A 20,002-nucleotide genomic window follows, 5' to 3' on the forward strand; every position below is an offset into this window, starting at 1 on the left:
CCAAACCCAGTCCCGGCCTTCTCGGCTGTCGGGCCCTTTCCCCTCGGGTGCAGTTCCGCTCGCAGCCGGCAGGGGCGCTGGCGGCTCCCGGTGAGCAGGGCAGGTGCGATGGTTCCCCCGCGGCTGCAGGGGGCGCTCCGGAGAGAGCTCGGGGAGCACGCGGCACCGGTGCCCTGGGATCCCGGGGAGGGATGGGACAAAAAAGCTTCACAAACCCCTGGGCAGCCGAGCCCAGTGTCCGGCAGGACCCTCGGGAACAGCAGGCTGGAACGGCAGGGACGAGCACAAATCCCAGATGGCAGATGAGATGTATCCAAACAGGGAACCCCCTGGAGGTCTGGGCAGGCAGGGCGAGCAGGGCTACAACGCAGCGAAGGCTCGAAGCAGCAGCGGAGCAGGGCGGCCACAGCCTGGCTCCCAGTGGGGCAGGGAAGGCGGGCTGGGGATCCTGTTTTTTTCTCCGCAGAAGGAAAAGCAGCTGACGAAAAACAGCCTCCCTCCTCGGCGCTCGGGGATAGACTAGCCGCACACCCAGGTGAAACAAAAGAGTAGCCAGATGCACCCCACCCTCTGGCTAGCTCTTTGTTTTTCTTAAGTACCCACCAATTTGTCCCCTTAGCAACAAGTATGGGGAAAATTCTTTAACAGAAAAAAACCTAGGAGAACTCCTAAAACCCCAACAATGCTGCTAACATTTGTTCTTCATGTTATAGATGTCTCTTGTGAACTTTACTGTGGTCATTCTTTAGCCTGGATGGGCTACTGAAGCCTTCAAGCTCTTGCAAAGTTTAATCGAAACGTAAGGAAGAGTCTCATGCCCAGACTTGGAAGAGCATTATGGAAGGGTTGTTGCTGATTACCTGTAGTGACAGTATTGTATTCGCTATTGCCTATTGGTTCCATTTCTTCAACAAAAGAAAAATTAATGCTAATTCACTGTGATCTTTTGGGGAGGAGTGTATTTGCCATAATACAGTCGGTCCTGTTGGATAATAACCACAATTTCCAGCATGTGACCTGTATCACAGAAAATATGCCAAGACTTGCCTTCAACATCATTGATGCCAAGGAGTCTATTCAAGCAGGACGACAGCAGAAACCAATCAACAGAAAACCATCGCCACTTATTTTGAAATGTGGAATCAGTGCAGCTCTATTAACCTATTTCCAAACCATGCCACCCTTTGCAGGAACAGCTTTGAGCTACCCAGTATCTCTTGCTGTCTGCATCTCCTGCTTTCAGAGCCATGAAGAGACCAGCTACAAGCAGTGTCTCTATAGTCAGGTGCATAGGCACAACACAGGCATGTGAGGTACTTACCACAATATAAGGAAATATTTCTGTATTCAATTTCAAAACAGAGAATCTGAGACAACTGCACTCATTTCATTGGGTCTATCCAATGCTGCATCAAAGCAGGGCTCCCTGGATGATGAGATCTAGGTATTACAGTCTATATTCCTCTTCTTATTAGTATCTTATTATTAAAGCGCTTTTATTATGCTAATATCTGTTATGCCTTTCTTATTTAAATTGGGGAAGGACCCTGCACAACCAGGCAGTGATGGTGCTTCTGTGCTCTCCTAATTCCTGTCCACATCTCCTTCTTGGCAGGGCTTTTGACCTCTTTGCTTGGTACATTCTTCTGAGCAGCCTGACAGGAGGTGGCTGGACCCTCTGCCTTTAGCTCCTGGGATAGATTACGGCTGGTAATAGGAGGGTGTGACTGACAGTTCACAGCCCCTGGAAAGCTGGATGAAGGGTACCACCAATCCTAGGTGCTGTCAGAGTGAGGGACATGGACGTGCATGAACATGGGGCCGTGTATCAGGCATGGATGATAGCCCAAGCTCTAAAAAACCTCTGTGCTATGGCAGTTAGGGTTCTGAGAGAAGTATGAATTTACACAGTTTTCTGGCTTGTTCTGCTCCCTCTTTGTGGCATCCAGACTGTCCTGGAGCTCCTGCTTTTCTCCAAAGCCAGCCCTCCTCTCTAGTGAGCACTTCAGGCAACTCCTGAGGTCAGTGAACCTTGTACCATGAAGCAGGCAAGCCTTTGCGGGACCTTGCACTTGGGCACAGCTGACTTGGTGTCTTTTCTGGCTAGGCAGGAGGCATTCAATTTGCTTGTGCCTTTTCCACTGGCCTATGACAGCTTTGTGCATGCTCGTGGAGCAGCTTTTTTGCAGACTCCTCTGAAACAGCAGTTTTTCTTGAATCCTCATGGAAGCCTTTGTCGTCTTAGAGACTAATAACATGGATTTCAAATTACAGCTTGAAATAACTTTCAGGAATAGAAAGGGCATGGACTTTTGCTGCTGAAGCAGAGTATCAGGCTACCAGCTGAGGAATACCAGGAGGAACCTGGAAGATGTCCTGGCCTACATCTCTTTGCTTGGGTTGCACTTCCAGCCTGTCAAGCTGCTGAGGTAGTGTCTCTGTTGAGAGGAAGTTGTGGGCAGGGTGTGCTGTGAAGAGCTTTTTGCTTTGAATTTACTCCTCTCTTTAGTCTGTCACAGCTCAGATTTATTAACCTCTGGACATACTTCTCTGAGGGAGGGAGAAATATACTTGAAGTGTTCTGGGGAACAGCTGAAGAGTTATCTAAACCAGCTTTTAGTAGTGACTGAATGTTTATATTAGCAGCAGACAGGCAGTTTATTGTATTGTTTTTACCTCTGATTACAAGTGATAATCATTTCCAAAATGCTTTTTCAGAACACTTGGGTGGTGCTTATGAGATAATGAGGCAGAGAGGCAGAATGGATTACAAGTATGTGTAAAAAGCCCAACAAAAACCAGCTAAAAATTAGAAACCCTTTGTTGTACAGTACAGCTACAGATAAAAATCTTATTTAGGCTTTTGATGTAGCTCTGGGTGTGTTTGTCAACTGGTTATAACAGTATACCTCCTTCTGGAAACTATTCCAAATTCCCTACCCCAATTCCAGCAGCTATTGCATCAGTGATGTTCACAGTGTAGAAATGTCCCTAAACGCATTGGGAGTGGGATGGATGGTAAGGTGGGATAGTGGGACATGCAAGTTATTAAATGTTGTGCATGAGGAAAAGCACAGCACCGCTGACAGCTGTGAGTGCCCCTGCTGCCCTCTGGGGTCAGGAGGTGACCTCATGCTCCTGAGGAGCCTGAAGGGAACCTGACATTAACACAATGGCTCTGCCTTTAGCGCAGCAACACAGACAAAAGCTGAAAAAACATAATTGGTGCTCTCTTGGAGTTTACTTAGGTGCAGGATAGCAGAGTGGTTCTATTCAGAGTCTGTATTTGGGTTTTCTCCGTTTTGAGCTTTCCCAAACCTTTGGTTTTGCCAACGGCAATGTTTTTGTCCATAGGTTGTTATCTGTTGGATGGTTGGATTAACATATTCACTTTGTGCTACATCATCCTAAATATCAGGATTTTCTATTTCTTTCCAATTGAAACAGTCCTTAAGACAAATGTAATTAATGAAAATACATTAGAGAGAAAATGAGATTTTAAGAAATTCCCTATAACCACATCTCTGGGTATTTACAGATTTTGTCTTACATTTCAAATTTGTTTGCTTGTTTTGTTTGGCTTTAATTAGCAAGACCAGTAAGTGTGAGGCATTCAGATATCACCGTTCCTAAAGTCTGTGCAAGCTCTGTCTCTCTTTTAAGTGAAGCTGGAGCAGCAGCAATTTAATTTTTCTAAACATAGATGTCTCCTGCACTATTTGAATGTGTAGTTCTACTAGCTGTGTTATGCATATATGATATAGTAGCATTCATAGTTTCTGTTTGTGCAGATGGTTTCCAGGGAATGTATAAACACGCACAAAAGTGCCCTAAAATGCTTTCATTCTTGCACACGTTTCTTCACTCATTCGTGGTCTTACCTGTACCACAGCATTCCATTTTCTCATTGGGTTGGTTTCTCAAAGACTAAGAAATTTCTAATCTTCAACTTGCAATACCTGATGCACTCGCTTGGTGTAAATGTGAAGTTACACCTGCTTAAGAAGCTGAAATTCTCCTCTATCTTCATAATCGCTCAAAGCTCATTAGAAAACTATGTTAGGAAAAAATTATATTAATGGTGCCATACCTTGAAAAGAGGATCCTTCTTATTGCCTGGTGTTTTGTAATACCAGCAATGAACTGGGGGAAAAGGAACAATCTCCAAGAATGTACATACTGAAATGAAATTTGAGAAGAACCCGTTTTCCTAGGAAATGATTATAATGGGCTCTGAACAACGGTAATATCCTCCTGCAAACTAATTAGATGGCGGCTGTTTTAGTTGTATAGAGATGTTTAGTTAAACTATAATAACCAAGTCAGATGATAAAGTCCAGAGAGGGATTGCATTTTGTATTTTCTAGCTCTTGTGGAATATTTTGATGAGGATAAATACATGTAATAGTAAACTGGCTCTTATCATTTCATGGCTGCAAGATAGTACTCTTCAGCTTGCTGTTACTTGAAGAAATGGTTAAACTGATCATAAAACGTTAAACTGGCAGATTTTATGTTGTGCAGATGCTCCGTCTTTCTCTTTCTTTTGTACTTGGCTCCCAACTGGTACTTATGATCCTGCACAGAGGATTCCTTAACCTGACCTCTATGATTTTAGAACAAACGACACTTTGGCTCTTGAAATTTGTTGACTTTACTCTCCACAGATGTTTTGCTTTGCTCCTCCTTGCCTGTCCTGAAATTTAAGAAGTTCCTGGTGTGAGCAAAGAATGGATCGGTTGGAAGGGACAGATGTGGAGTGTTATTTATTTGCAGGCTCAAAGGCCTTTGATAAGGTTTTATGGCAGAAATTTTTCATTTTATATCTCCTTGACCCATAGATTTTTTTCTTTGCCTATGTTTTGAATATAAACATTGCTATACTTTCTCAAGTATAACTCATAACTCTGAGTTACATGATAAAAAATTGATTTTATATAAAATATGTAACTGTTATTTTCCTGAGTTTCCTGACTTCCCTGACTTCTTTGATCAATCAAAAAATCCCCAGCCAACCAAGCTGAAGTCCAAACTCTGCAAACAGCTGCCCACATTTTGAAGAATGCATTTGCAGCCTAACTCTGCTCATGCAACTCATACATATTATTGTATTTCGAAATATGGTTTTTAATGCAATACCACAGAGAGGGGCACAAGGTTTTCCAAAAAAATAAACAGCATTTTTTAAACAAGCTTACTTTCTTTTCTTAAAAAAGAGGGATTTCGCATTTGAGAGATGGTATTCGTTGACTAAAATTCCCCTGCCTTAACCAATTTTTGGCATAGAGTTCTTTTCCCAGGAAAGTGTTCCCTGCTGCACCTTCCTTGAAATATTCATTAAGGAGTATTGTAGATATGAGCTTTGTGACCTGACAAACCTTAAAGCAGTAATGTCTAAAGGAGATGAACTTTCCTGATGTACTGAAGAAATGTGTTTATCTTGAGAAATCTCTACAACCTTTTTGCTACATTTTATGCTAGTTTCATGAGGTAGCTGATTATTAAAAAGCAGCAAAGATTTCCTATGGGACAAAAAGTAATCAACCTCATAGTTTAACAACTGAGGAGAAAACTCATTTAATTTACAAACATGGCTGATGTGTTGTGTTTATGTGACACGGGGGCTGAAAAAATATCAGCACGGGAACTAAGTTTCAAAGGCGGGGATGACAAGTTTACAAGGAAAGCTTTAACAGATATTTATTTATTTATTTAACACGTGAAAGTATCAGCCGTATAGAAAAGTTGTATGTTGAATTAACTTAGCAGTGCTTTCTCCCTCCCCACACTTTTACCTTGTTGTTTCGTATACTCACCTTTCCCTTCCTCCTCTCCTTGCAAAAATCCTCAGTTCAATAACTACAGCTTTCCAGAACGTTTTAGGCACGGGGCTCGGGCTCGCCGCACCCCGCGCATCACCCGCAAGATGCGGTCGGACCGCAAGTGCTTCGGGGGCGGCGTTGCGGGGCCGGACACGTGCGGTGCGGGGCGCGGGGTCCCTGAGCGTGTGAGGACGGGGGTGTGTGTGAGGAGGGGGATGTGTGTGAGGAGGGGGGTGTGTGTGAGGAGGGGTGTGTGTGAGGAGGGGTGTGTGTGAGGAGGTGTGTGTGTGAGGAGGGGGGTGGGTGTGTGTGTGTGAGGAGGGGTGTGTGTGAGGAGGGGTGTGTGTGAGTGAGCCCCCGGTGGTGCGGGGCGGAGCGGGCCGGGGGCGGCGGGGGAGCATATAAGGCGGGCGGGCTCGGCGGGGCAGGCAGCGTCCCTCCAGCGGCGGCATCAGCGATGGGCAGCGGCGGGCGGCGGCTGCTGGCACTGCTGGCGGCGACTTCGCTGCTGTGGGTGCCGGGGCAGGGCCAGCCCCGAGGTGAGCGCAGAACGGGGGTGCGGGGCTGGGCAGCGCGATGCAAAGCAGGGCAGTGCCTGAGGGGTTGGTCCGCAGCCTCACGCCGCGTCCCGGGGCAGCCTTTCGCCCCCGTGGGGCTGGGGGAGCCTCGGCAGTGTCCCCGTCCCCGCCGGACACAGCGGTGCGGGGGCCGCGTTGGGCTGCGAAGGGAGCCCGCGGAGGGAGGCGCGCTCGGTCCGGCAGTGTCGACCACACTCTTCCCGACGGCCTCCCCCATCTCCTTTCTCCCTGTTCTCTCCCCCATCTCCACGTTTTGCAGCCGCCCTCCCCCACTTTCATGGAGTCCTTTCTCCTCCCTCGGCAGCGGGGGCCACTCCGCCCGGCCGCCTCCGGGGCCGCCCACTCCCTTTGTGGGAGCCGGGAGACGCTGTGGAGCGGCAGAAGCCCGAGGGAGGGGGCGACCCCGCCGCTGCCCGCTCCTGGGGCAGGGGGAGGGCTGCGGCGGCCCGGGGAGCCCCTGGCGCAGCCTCTGTCCCGGCGGGAGAGGGGGCAGAGCCGGGCACGGGCCGCAGTCCCGGGGGTCCCTCTCTGGGGAAGGGAGGGGAGCCGGCAGCCCCGAGGGATGCCGCACGCTGTCGGTAATATAAACCGCGTTAAGCTCTGTTATAAGGAGCGGGAAGTGTCCTAAACCACTTTCCGGCCATGAGACAGAGGTAGCATGAAGAAGTAATGGAGATAATTTACGAAAGTTTTCTTATATTTTTCTTGCACGTGGGCTGGCCGGTGCGTTGTGGCCGGGACACCGGAACGCTCCGCGGCGAGTTCTTCCTCTGCGAATAACTTCATCACACGCATCTTCTTTGTTCGAAGTGCTGTAACTTGGGTTGTCCTGGTGAAACCCAAGTTGCTGAGCACATCGGCTCACTGTTGCTGGGTTTCCAGTAGTTGACTCTGCGACGTGCTGGCTTGTGATGGGAAGCGCTGGTAGGCGCTGGTAGGCACCAGATGCTCTCACCTTTGGCTTGGGTCAGCTCCTGCTAGGGTCCACAGCAGAATTTCTGCCGATCCCTACTCCCTGCACATGAACCCCATTAGCTCTCTATTAAACAAAACAAAACAAAAAAGAAATTGAATGGAAAATGTTTGGAAGGCATATGTTGTGCAGATGCATGGCTTGCTTTCTTTATGGTGAAGTATGGTGTTTGAGATGGATGTAGTGTGGGGGATTAGCATCTGGATGTTTACAGGCTGCAGTAAAAGCCAGTGTTTATTAATATAATTATGTATACAAAATATCCTCTAGGTAAAGAGGACAAAATCAAGCCCAAGTAAATTTCAGAGACCATATGTCTCAGCTTGTAAATAAATACAATTTACTTTTGTTGTGAAAATTCAGTTGTAGAAACAAATGAAATGCCAGACAAAATGATATAAATTTTGCTTTTAAATTTCTTTTTAAGGTAGCATCTTACATACATCAAATAACCTTAATTCAGTACTAATTCCTATTTGAATATATACGATAGCATGCATGCAGTTTAAAAGGTAGGAATTTTCCTGAAGCTAGTCATGTGTGGGTGACAAGAGCCAATGTATTTTGTTTTTTCATTGACATTTTCAGTGATCTCACTGCAGTAATGTGCAGTTTTGTATCACAGCCCACAAGTGCTAGAGGCATCCAGATAAAATACTTGCTTTTTATATCAGTGATTGAAGCTAGCAATATATTTGATTGCTTCTAAGCCACCCCTCCTGGGGATATTTAAATTCATAATTATATTCTTCTAGTTGAAAGATCAGGTCGAGAGACCATTCCTCCTATCAGATTAAGTTGATAGAATTTTTTTTCTCAGCGTGAGAGCACAGATCATCCGAGGAAGCTGAGTTTCAACCCCCCTGGTGGTAAACTGCCTTACAAAATCCACAATTCAAGATAACTGATCCTAAAACAATGTGAAGAATGCGATGCAGATTAGAATAGCCATGTTACTTTTACAGAAAGTAAACAACTGAAGCTCAGACTTGTAAGCATCGTGATGAAGTAAAAATACATTTTGAAGTGAGGCTGGAAAGATTTCTCAGAGCAGTTGTCAAGAGAAGTTTGGGGAAAAGGTGCATGGCCATGGAGAGTGCTGTGGTAGAACTGAAAGCATTTCTTGTTTTTCTGTTCAGTTTTGCTTTTGTCCTGTCAGCAAATGAAGAAACTGGGGTGTACCACAGCTGCAAGGGTCTGTCAGAAAGTGCTGAAGTCCAGCCTAGGAAAGAAAAACACACTATACTAAAGTCACTGCACTGAACAACTTTGAAAGTTAATGATTGGTTCTTTCAGCCTGAAGATTAATATCTACAATAGCTATAAAATTTAGTTGGTATTTTAACTACAGGTGTTTTGTTAAAGTGTCCCCATCATAGTGAAAAGTTTGGTTTGTATTTTCAATCGAGTCTTTTGTATCCACTAATGGAGTAACTCTTCATGAAATGTGTATCTCGGTGTCTAGATACAGAGGAATTATTTTACAACATCAGAAGCGAAAAGCTATTTTGGAGGCTTGTTGTAGCAGCTTTGCTCTGCTGGAATGCATTCTTTGTTATATTGGAGTTAAGTGATACATGTCTTCAAAGTAGAAAGGCAAATCAGTTAATGATTTTGAACACTATTGCCTATATTTCATAAATTTGACTCTGCCACTGTCAGGTGATTTTTCTATAATTAAAAAAAATAAAATTCTGCTACTGTAAACTGTGGTAGTGTTAACTTGGAAGGCTACAGTTGTAGACTAAATATTTCCTCGGCTACATCTCAGTTTGTTTATGTAAGCTGGTGTGCTGAAGTAGCCTGCTCTGTTGTTCCTGTCTGGGGCTTTGGATAAGTGCTGATGCTCAGGGAACTGAATGGCCCCGGGAAGGTGCTCCATCTGGGCAGAGATGAACAAAGGTATTTCACATGCCTGTCACCTGTTGGATTTCAGACCTGCCTTGCTTCAAGGATCTGGTTTAGTAAGTATTCTTAGGCTATGACTAATATACAAATTGCAACATTATGGTCAGCAACCACATTTTTTTGCTAAAATATAGGTGATATAAATCATGTTGTTAAAGCACTTTCCCAGATTTATGTGGGAGATTTATGTTAATCTCCTTAATGTGAGGTGGCTTGAACCCACATCTCCAATCTCTGAATAGAGTGCTCTATTACCAAGTTGCTGTGACAGGTAATGCAGGGGAGGAGGAGAAGTGTAAGAAGTCTCTCCAGACCTCTGTTTGAAACTGAGCTACTGTACAGTCGAGATAGCCACTTTCCTTCCAGAAGGAAAATGGGCAAGGAGAATAAAGCTCATGCTTTAGCTGGATCATTAGGGTGCTCAAGATGTAAGGAGAATACAATTGCAGGCCTTCATCTCTTGTTTATTTGCAACAAGCAGCAATAAAGTGTCTGACTTCAGGAGAAACTCTTTTATTGTACCAGTGTCTGCTGGGGTTGGTTTGTTTGTTTGTTTTGGTTTTTGGTTGTTTTTTACTGGGTTACTCAAGCCTGGCACCACGCATGGGGTGGTTATGAACCCCACTTAGTGAAGAAGGGCTCTTTGGTGCTTAATTCAGGATTCCACCTCAGAAGTCACGTGCTTTAACTGTAGGAGTGACAGCATTTGACAGAAGTTTGGGGTGTTGTAGATCTGGCTGTTATCTGTGAGCCTATGTACGGGTATCTTACACTCTCAGCTGCCTCACTACAGCCTCATGCATTCATAGGTGTTTCGTGAAGCGTTAGAGTTTGTTCTGACACTTTTAAAACCGAGAGGCAGGCTTCCAAAATGTACTTGGATGCCCAGAAAACTTTGAAGAAAGTTTTGGAGTTTCAAGGTGAGTTGGATGTTGTATTAAGTGCTTCTGTATGAGATGAAAAAAGTACCTTAAGTCCTTCACCATACTGCATCTTGGGTTCATGTATACTTGTGGCTTGAATAGACCTTGTTGCCATCAGTCTTAAATATCAATTTTCCCCCAACATCTACAACAGAGTTAAGTGTTACAGAAAATGAAAAGGTTTCTATCCCCTGCAGAGTCTGTCTTTTACTTCTAAATATTTTCCTTTAACATTTCTGCTATGCTTCCACCAATGTGAATATTGTTTCCTGACGAAGGAACACTAAAAGAACTTCAGGTCCCCTGAGACTTGCAGAACACTTAAAAGCAATGGTGTTTGCAACTTACAATGTGAGGCAGGAGACCAAGGAGCTAAAAAGTGAGTCTGAGGCAGAATCACTTAACATTGTGGTAAGGTAAAAACTTTTAATTTTTGGCAAAATTGGGTAGAATGGTATACTTGGCTTTAGTTTTCACTTTTTCCTCAAGGTTGGAAATCTCAATTACAGTGAACCTGTACATCCTTGTGTCTTTGGGTGGGCTAAGTAGCAGGGCCCCAAGACCCTTATTAGCTGTCCACACTCTTATTTAATTTGTTAGATTGTGTGAGAAGTCTCACATCCACCCACAAAGGAACACAAGATCAAGGTGGAACAACACCAATAAATGAGAGAAATGAGCCCCTGCCAGGGCTGTCCTATGACAGCCACCGATGTGTTATGGGAGCAGCTCTTCAGGGCTTACAGGATGGGGGTGGTAACAGTCTAGAGGGGTATTGGACTCATTATGGCATACAGGGGAAGAACATTTTGGGATCATACACAACTTATTTTGGGATAAATGGAGGAGGAAGGGCCAAAGATGGAGGGGATCAAAGTGGTTTAGGAAAGTGAGTGTGTAGGGAGCCATAGTGTGTGTGTGTTATGGGTGGTGTGTGTGCAAGGCAGTTTGTGGCTCAGTGACTGGGGGGGAGCTGTGGGCTGCAGGGGCTCACATGCCAGGTACCAGCAACAGGGGAGATCTGGGGGCTGGGGGGGCCACAGTTGCTGGTACAGTGAGTCTCCAACTTCAGGTTGTGGATGGGCTTTGAAGAAAGCCATATCTGTATATGAATATGTATTTTTCCCTGGAGCAGGGAACAGGATGAAACCATTGGTGGTGGTTGCACTTGTGTGTTTTTGTCTTTGTGCATCTACGTGGCTGGCCATATGTATTTACATATATCCATATGTCCATTGCATTATGTGTGTGCCTGTATCTGTGCCTGTTGGGAATATGTGCATAGCTTTACTGGTGGCTGGGCCTGGGAACACGGAGATGCAGCAGCCACGTCTCTGTCTTGGCCTGCAGGACTTGGTACACCCCAGCAAAACTCTGTAGAAGAGCAGATGTAACTATGGAGCTCTTGACTTTCGTTTCCTCTGAGTCTGTTTGGCTGCCAAAGCATTAATGTAGTGGGCTTTGTTCTATGTAGTATTCTAAAAAGGTCAATTTTAGATGACCTGTTGATGATGTCACCTCAAACAAAGGCCACATTGCATGACTTCAGGAATGCTGACTTTGTGGATACCATTGTGTTAATGTTATAAGGTTCCCTAAGTTCATGATAAGCAACACAAATATATTTTGACACTTTTATTAAATAGAAATGAGGCTTGATCACCTTAAAAGGAATTTGTAGTGTAAAAAAGTAAGTGATCTCAACTAGGGGCAAATTTTGCTGATTGAGACGTGACTTGGGGTTGGGGGAGAAGAAAGAACTGAGAAATGTCACTTTTTTGTGGTAGTCTGCAAGGAACATTGTAGACATTTTGTGGGGAAAATGTTGTGCTTGGCATTGATTAGAGCCCTAAATTTAAAATCTGCTTTGCATTTTTTCCCCTCCTTTATTTTGCAAGAAATCACCAACAAGCCACAGACCATTTTCTTTTTTTGTGGAGTACAAAGGTATGTGGCAGAGAAAAATCCCATGAAAGCATTCTAGGTTAGGCTGAAGATTAAGATAAAAAAATACTAGTCTGTCGTAAATATTTTCTCCATTCCCTGAGGGCTTAGAAAATGCATCTCTAGAAATTCAGGGCTATCAGTGTGTGTTGATCAGTTGTTGGTATTTGCATCAGTCTCACAAAAGCCCTTCAGGTGGGGTTTGCTGCCTTCCCCCACTTATTTTTTTTCTGTCCTGCAGACATCCCTTCCTGACCAAACAGGAATAGTGTGTTGCAAAAGTTTTGCCAGACAAGATTGGTTAGGTCAGCTTGCAGGAATTGTGATTTGTTAGTTGGCATAAACCTCAGGAGCACATCAGCCAAAGCTCCCATGTATTTATGCTTTTAGGTACTTAAGTGATATCTCAGGGGCTCTGTACTGTACCTCTGAGCTCGAGGATATGGGTACAGCTCCCTGGCTTTGAGATTTGAGGCCAGGGCTTCATTTGCTTGTGTGTCAGAGCAAAAATAAGGCTAGGTATATTTGTGTACATTCATTTAGTTACTTCTGCTATTTAAGGACTGCAATGATTTCTCAATCATTCTGTGTTCTTTTTTAGCGGCAGGAAAATACTGCTTTTGCCCTGAAATGTAATTTTTAATGCACATTTTTGAGTATTAAAAGCTATATACATAACAGTTTTACAGGAAAACTGTAAGACTTTTTCTGTTATTACAGTAGATATAAATAACTGAAAATGGGAAAGCATAAAATTGTAAGACTATAAACTAACTTTCAATATTCTAATAGCAAATAAGTGTAGATGCAGATAATTTAAACTTCTTTTTCCGATGTGAAACAGCAGTTACAATTTCTGAGAAGTGCAGGGCAAAACATACCAATAGAATGCTTTGGTTTTACCTGAAAACCTGTTTTTTAATTTTTTTTTTAAGTATCTCTGGAAAATCACTACTGTTCTAGTGGCCATGTGAGCTCAGAGAGACATTGGAAGGGAGGTGGATTCATGGCAGGCATTGTCACCCACTGCCCTTTCCACAAGTTCAGCTTGGCAGGCTTTGTAAAGCTGCAGCTAATGTGGGCCGATGGGCTCATGGGCTGACTGGCTTGGTTTTTTCTTGTCATTTCTGGGCTTTTCCTACCAGGCAAAGGCTGAGAAGATCTCACTGCTGCTTTGTGTAGACTGAGTAGATGTCAGCCTTTAGCAATAAATTCTTTCTGTTTTGTCATCTTTAGCTTGTTAGCTTTTGCTGATTTTTTTTTTTAAACTGTCATTCGATACAGTAACAACTCTGTCAGAGATATTCCCTAACCAATTCTTTTAGATTAAAAAGATTTGAAAGTTGTTTTGCTAGCATAATATAATTCCTGTCTGTGAGCTCATTTATTGCATCTTGATTCCCGCATGAGAATAAAGGTTAAAAAGCTGTTTAAGAAATGGTCTTCCCACAGTGGAAATTTGTTTTTTCCCCTTGGCTCTGCCTGCATTTTTATTGCTGCTTGCTCAAAAATGACCTTGAAAATAGGCTGATGTCCACTACCTTCTTTATTGTATTTCTGTAACTTCTGTTTGCTGAAAGTCTGAGAGTACCTGTACATGTAATTCAAAACAACTCCTCAGTCTTGATTTGATTCTTTGATTTTCTTTTTTTCTTGTGGATCTGATGAAGCAAGAAGTTTTTAATAGCAAAATCCTAACACTGCAAATGAGAAGGGTAGGTCTTGCTGACTGTAAAAAACGCTGGAATTCAGTCATTGAGCATAAATGTGAATTGGAGCTGTCACTGATGGTCACTTAGATTAGTATTGATTGTTTTTATTACATTTTTTGAAAGCATGACTGGAATTTTGCCTTCTGTCACAAAACCCTAAGATGTGTGTAAAGAAATGTTTGCGTGGGAAGGAGAGGAAAAAGCCCAGTAGCAACTGAGACATCCAGTGCAAGTTGATTGTGGCTGGGTGCAGCCTTGCCAGGGAGGACTGGAGCAGGGATCCAAATTATACCTCATTTTTTGTGGGGATGCTGGCAGAGTGAGGTTTGCAGCCAGGGCACAAGGTGTTGGGCAGGCTGGGTGCCTGGGAGAATGGCAGCCCTGGGGAGCCTGACTGCACCTCTGGTGCTCCCTACCCAGGCAGAGCTGCTGCCAGGCTGGATGGAGCCCAGCCAGGCTTCACTGACTCCCCCGGGTTATCCCAGATCCATCTAGGGGTATCTAGACAGTGAGTGAATGGGGAGAGTCTAGCACCAGCAGTAGGCTTGTACTTGAAAAACTGGTTAACTGAATTCCACCTTCCCTGTTTCTTTACAGAAGTGAGAAATCCAGCTCCTGAAAGTGCTTCCCTACTGATAAAACTGTGCAAGAGAGTCCACTGTTTTTTCTGGTCTAGTTTTAATTAAAATGCACAAATAGCTAATGTGTGTTTTGTTATTCTGCATGCCACACGGTACATATATTTTACTTCCCTTTACAGTGCTGTCTTTCGTGCATATCTTGCACTGCTTTAGGAGGAGAGGGCATAAAAGGCTTGTAACTGTGCGCCAATGCCTCTGATGGTTGTTGTTTCTACTTTATTGGCTGAGAAGGGCTAGATAAAAGAAGTTTGAGTGAAGGTTCTTTGAATTATCAAGATCTGTGGAAACCCTGTGGTTTAAATTAGGGTTGTGAAATATATGCTGTTGAAATTTCTAGGATTCCTTTTATTTACTTGAGCTTGTAGTCTCTCAAATGTGTGCTCAATGCCTTCTACTAGAAAACACCCTTTGAAATATGCTAAAGAGATAAAAATTTTGATGGCAAAATGAAGGATCAAATCAACTTCACTGACTTTGGGAGAGTTGCTGTGGATTTACGTTACATCGACTGATACTTCTTCATTCTTTCAATAGTTGCTAACTAATGCATTCATTTTGTGTGTCTCTTTTTTAATTACCAAAGTAGTTCAATTCATTCCTATGTGACAATATATCTCTTACAAGATAAAGAAAAAAGTTTGTATAAATAGAAAGCAAATCTGTTATGTGTTGCCATGATTTTTTTACTGTAACTGGGTTATTTAGATATTATCAATAAATCTAAGACTTGATCAGAATTTTAGAAACCATGCATTTTTTTGCTAATGCAGAAATGTGAGCTTGATACTGAAATTGTCTTTAGACGTTAACATGAATTTTAAACTAAAAGTTACAGGAATTGAGTCCTTTCCAGACCTATCCCAATTTATCTTCCTTGAAGTTGGTTTACAGTGTGTCTGCCAATGTTCTCCAGAGCAAGTTCATCAATGCTAAAGGCATGCAACAAATGCAGAGTCCATCCTTGGATGACCACTGTTTACTTGGTCACACTAGGGGCAGCTTAGTTTTGTGCACATTTGATAATATTGTAATGGGAATATTTCTAATTGAACAAATGATTCTGCAAAGTACAGTGCAGGTCTTCTGTGAGGTGGAGGAGGCAGCCCTTGGCAGGCAATGAGAAAGAGATTCATGTGGTGGGGTGGGGAACTTCCAGATGTATTGTGTATTGACTGAAGGATCTTTCCACAGTGACGAGTGGCAGGATGTGATCTAAAGGCAGTGATGAAGCAATAGGGACAAATCATGGCTGCTGGAGGACAGCTGTGCTCAGTGGCTATCTTGATGTGGGTCAGAGGTTGCCCATGCTGATGTTTATCTCCACTGATGTGCCCTGTTGCTCAGAAACTTTACTGTGGGTTCTTGGTGTAAAGGTCCGCTGTTGCTGTGCTGCCATGGCTAACAGTGGTGACAGACACATCCAAGTTTGGGTGTTTCTGGTAGGCTGAGAATCGTGCAGCAGTGATAGGAAAAAGAGGGTAGGAAGGGGATTCTTGGTGGTACAGTGGCAGGGAAGAGGTCAGGATGTTTGCTCCAAGGAGGAAAACCCATTTTGTATACCACAAAATATCGACAGATGATACAATTTCTCTAAAATCTGAGCAGTCCTCCTTCTCTTTTCTGTTCTTAAGGACAATGGGAAATAAGCTGCCCACTCTGCAGCTCTACCGATGTTGCTGCATTTCCCACAGTCATCAGCAAAAAATGTTTAGGGTGTTTCGGGCAGGATCAAACTGTGCCTTGCTATTATTTTAGTGTCACTGTAACATTGCTGAATTTTAAATTAAACTACTTGAACTCTCAGTCTGCTAGAATTTCCCTTAAAAATTGTGCTTTGGGCTGAAATGCATCATTCTTGTTTTCAGGCCAAAGGCAAAATACTTTCAGAACACTTGATTAAAATTCCATGTGACTGGTGGAGTTCTTGAGCATTAATGGCAGTACAGAAGAGAACTTTAAAAAATATTGTTTGTTTTTTCCCCTCCTTAGTTTTTGGATACTTAAAATTACCCTTTTTAAGGAATTTATCCTGTGTGACACAAAGGACTTTGAATTTCATGAAGGCATTTACTGTAAAATAATGAAATAAGAGTCTGCACATGGTAAGATTTTGAAACACAAAAAATGTGCAATGGTTGACTTGCTATTAATGTTTTTAAACAGTTGCAATTTGTGCCTTGTACATTTGTTAATCTGTGTGCCTGGAGACCAGCAGATGTAAGACTAAACAAAGCATGGTGGTTTGCAGTTTTACTTTGTTGCCTAGAGTAAAATACCTAGGAAAAAAAAGTAGCAGGATGTATTCTACTTTTTACAGAGAGCAGAAAGCCACCTCTATAGCATGTTGAACAGTAGGTTACTACTGAAATTAAAAAAAAAAAAACAAAACAACCCTACAGGTTTTTCCCAATTAACCTTTAAAATCAGAGATTGCTAAATCTTGCCAGCAGAGATAAGGGAATGACCAAGTTTTGCATGTCTTTGGCGTTACACAGTTGCAAATCCTTTCAGGTCCATTCAAGCTGGAGGAAATGTGCTTCCTTTTACCCAGGAAGATCTGGCAGTGATACAGGGCTGTACATGCCCTGATAATGGCTTTGTGCCTGTTGGAATGAAAACATTTTTCTTCCGTGTCTGCGAACAGGAGAACTGGTAGTTCTGAGATGCCAAAACCTCTTCAACTTGAAATAGCTTTTGTTAATAAATAGAAAAATTCCACTTAATTTAAATAGAAATTTAGCTTCATCTAATGCAGCCGCAGTTTCTAATACTAAGGAAGTGACAAATCTTTTCGTTTAAATTAAGTGAAATAAATTTTGGGTTTATGTACAGCTAGTTAATAACAAGCTTTCACTAAGTGAAAAATACATTTCAGAGTTCCTTTGTAGTGCACCAGCTTCATTTATGATCACAACTAGCTGATGATGCCAACTGACTCAAGGGTATTTCTAAGTGTTTTAACCTTCTTAATGTTTACACGGGGCAAAAAGTAGTAACATTTTGTTTGGCTGTGATACTGAGTCACAGTACTGAAGTGAGTGGGACCTCTAAACCTTTAAAATTCTTCTCTAGCTCAGGTCTCCTAGAATTTGCAAGTGATAAATGGAAATTTAGAATTAGAAGAGGGCTTATAGATACTTGGGTCATAACCTCCTTTCTATTATAACGAATGATTTGGTATGCAGCCTAAAGCTGCACATTTATGCATGCTAATTTAATTAGGATTAAACCCAAGAGGATTTTCATTTACAAGTAAGACAGTTGCTTCACGTTGAAAACTGGTGATACAAAAGAAGTTCATTATTATTTAGGGAGTCATATTAAGTGGGAGTGGGGAAAATCTACTTTGGGTCCTACATCAGTAAGAACAGAAACGTTTAGTTTTGTTGATATTGGGGCACATCGTAAGTGACGAGTGACTGCGATCCCTAGTCTTTGACATGCCAGTCACACTGCCAGCACTTCTGTTATGTTTCTCTAAGCTAATATTGTGTCTTAGGCAGCATATATGCAAAACTGACAAGACACTGAAGTCTTTAATAGCTGTGGCTTGTATTTACTTCAGGTTTGAGGGAAGATTGTTCCCAACTGATGACTTCAGAAAAAAGCTAGTGTAATGCTAAAAGAAAGAGCAACCTCCAAACCAACAGGCAAAATGATGCAGACTCCTCAACGTGTGGAAAAAGCTTTGGGTGAACAAGAAAGAACTAATTTCATGGTCTGGCAGGTTTGTTGTTCCTTGGCAGCCTGCCCATCTGTCAACTTTTGGCTCTTTTGCTTTGGTGTAAATGCTGTGACAATTTCTGGGCAGATTCCTGAACTGGCCAACGGCATATAAAAAAACCAATACTTGCAAGACATGACTTGACAGAAGAAATATTGATTATACTTTTTAAATGCATAATACTCACAAATTACTTACCTTTCATATCAAGTTGTACTGTCTGATGCTGAAAACTAGCATAAAAGCTAAGTTCCTTTTCATTCTACTACCCCTTAGTTTGTTCTGATTGAAATATGCAGTAGGTTACTGCCAATATTGAAGGTATAAGCAATTTTTGTGATAGGATTTTTTATTTATCCCCAGGCACTTTTTGTTTGTTTTTTTTTTTTTTCTCAAATCCCTGAAATCTGTGAAGGAACCAAGCCATAATATTAGAAACCACATTCAGGGCTTGGATGTAAGCTGTTAAACCTATTGAATTCACCAGTGTTTTCTATGCTCACGCTGTCAAAGATGATGCTCACTCCTTTGGGAAACAAGGTAGCTCATTTGTAGGAATGTCTGGTTGGGGCTGAAAAGCTCGAACTTCTTCAGTTTGAAGCATTTGCACCCTGACCATGTCTTTGCATCCTTATTCTCTCTGCTTTCAGTTTAAGTACGTGTGTTGAGACAGTCTCTATGATCTACATCTGTGTTTGCAAGCTGAGCATGAACAGACTCAGAAGGTGGGACATGAAGTTTGTACCAGCTAACTTGTTAACACTTAACTTTCTAACTGAACTTATAATACTAGTTTAGAGTGAGTACTAACACTAAAAAAATCTAACCCATCTGTGGTATTAAAAATGCAATACTTTTTGTAAGCAAACACTAGTTACTGTATAACTGAGTGGACAAGCTTCAGTTTCATTCCGCAGATGTATTAGTATTACTTGGCTTTCCTTTTTCTAAACATTTAATCTGGAAGTCTGGGATTTCTTTGTTGTGGACATTTTTTAGTGAGTTTGATAATTCCCTAATTTTATTTCGTTTACCTGATACTCCTATTCCCAGTACTGTTCTATGTTGGGAAATTTAGCATCTTGTAATGAACACTGAATTGGGACATGTTGCTTTCCTTATTCTTTCTTTATCTTAGTTTTCCAATGCATTTTGTATATATCATGCTTCATACACTTTGAAATTTAATATTTTTCTAGAGCTCAGGTTTTCTGCCCTCCTTTGGAAAAGAAAAAGCACTTTTTAAAAAAAAAAAACTTGTTCAAATTCTGTTACATTGGGCCCATCAACCTGGCTATATGCTGGTGTTTGGGAATTTTAAGGAAGACATGCAAGTTATGCCAGACACTTGCTCTTTAACCTTCACAAACTATATTGAGGAAACTAGTTGTGGGAGAATAGTACAGCTGGTATTCATTCTTGAATGAGCAAACTTTTGCCTACTTCGTTTGCAGTCTGAGTTTGGCAGAATTTTATTAATTTGTAATAAAAGTGTTAGTGTTGTAACTTTATTAACTTTACTAATTTGCAGTGTTGTAATTATTTTCAATACATTTCTGAGCACTGAATGCTAGTTAGCACATCATCTAGCCTAAGGCAGAGCACGGTAGGTAAAAGGCTTTTGCTGTAGTATCCTGTCTGTATTATGGCTCTCATTAATAATGCTGGGTACACATAAGCAACTGCAGAAAAAAATATTTGGCAGAGAAGACTTTGCCATTTAGAAGAAGGGGCATTTGCCATTTAGAAGACTATTTAGAAGACTATTTAGAAGACT

The 20,002-nt window shown here is 42.3% G+C and overlaps 1 protein-coding gene across 3 annotated transcripts in view; it reads left to right on the plus strand.

The window, feature by feature from the left end:
* The first annotated feature begins 6,276 nt into the window (after nucleotides 1–6,276).
* LAMA1 (laminin subunit alpha 1) overlaps nucleotides 6,277–20,002 on the plus strand; it is a 103,229-nt gene continuing 89,503 nt past the window's right edge. For all 3 annotated transcript variants that reach the window (XR_011148349.1, XM_069004472.1, XM_069004475.1), the window contains exon 1: nucleotides 6,277–6,361. Coding sequence is in view for 2 of the 3 variants with exons in the window: in XM_069004472.1 (XP_068860573.1) it covers nucleotides 6,280–6,361 (82 nt within the window). In the remaining variant the exon portion in view is untranslated. The remainder of the gene's footprint in view (nucleotides 6,362–20,002) is intronic.

This window comes from Aphelocoma coerulescens, chromosome 2 (genome assembly GCF_041296385.1).
Source record: "Aphelocoma coerulescens isolate FSJ_1873_10779 chromosome 2, UR_Acoe_1.0, whole genome shotgun sequence".
Lineage (NCBI taxonomy): Eukaryota > Metazoa > Chordata > Aves > Passeriformes > Corvidae > Aphelocoma > Aphelocoma coerulescens.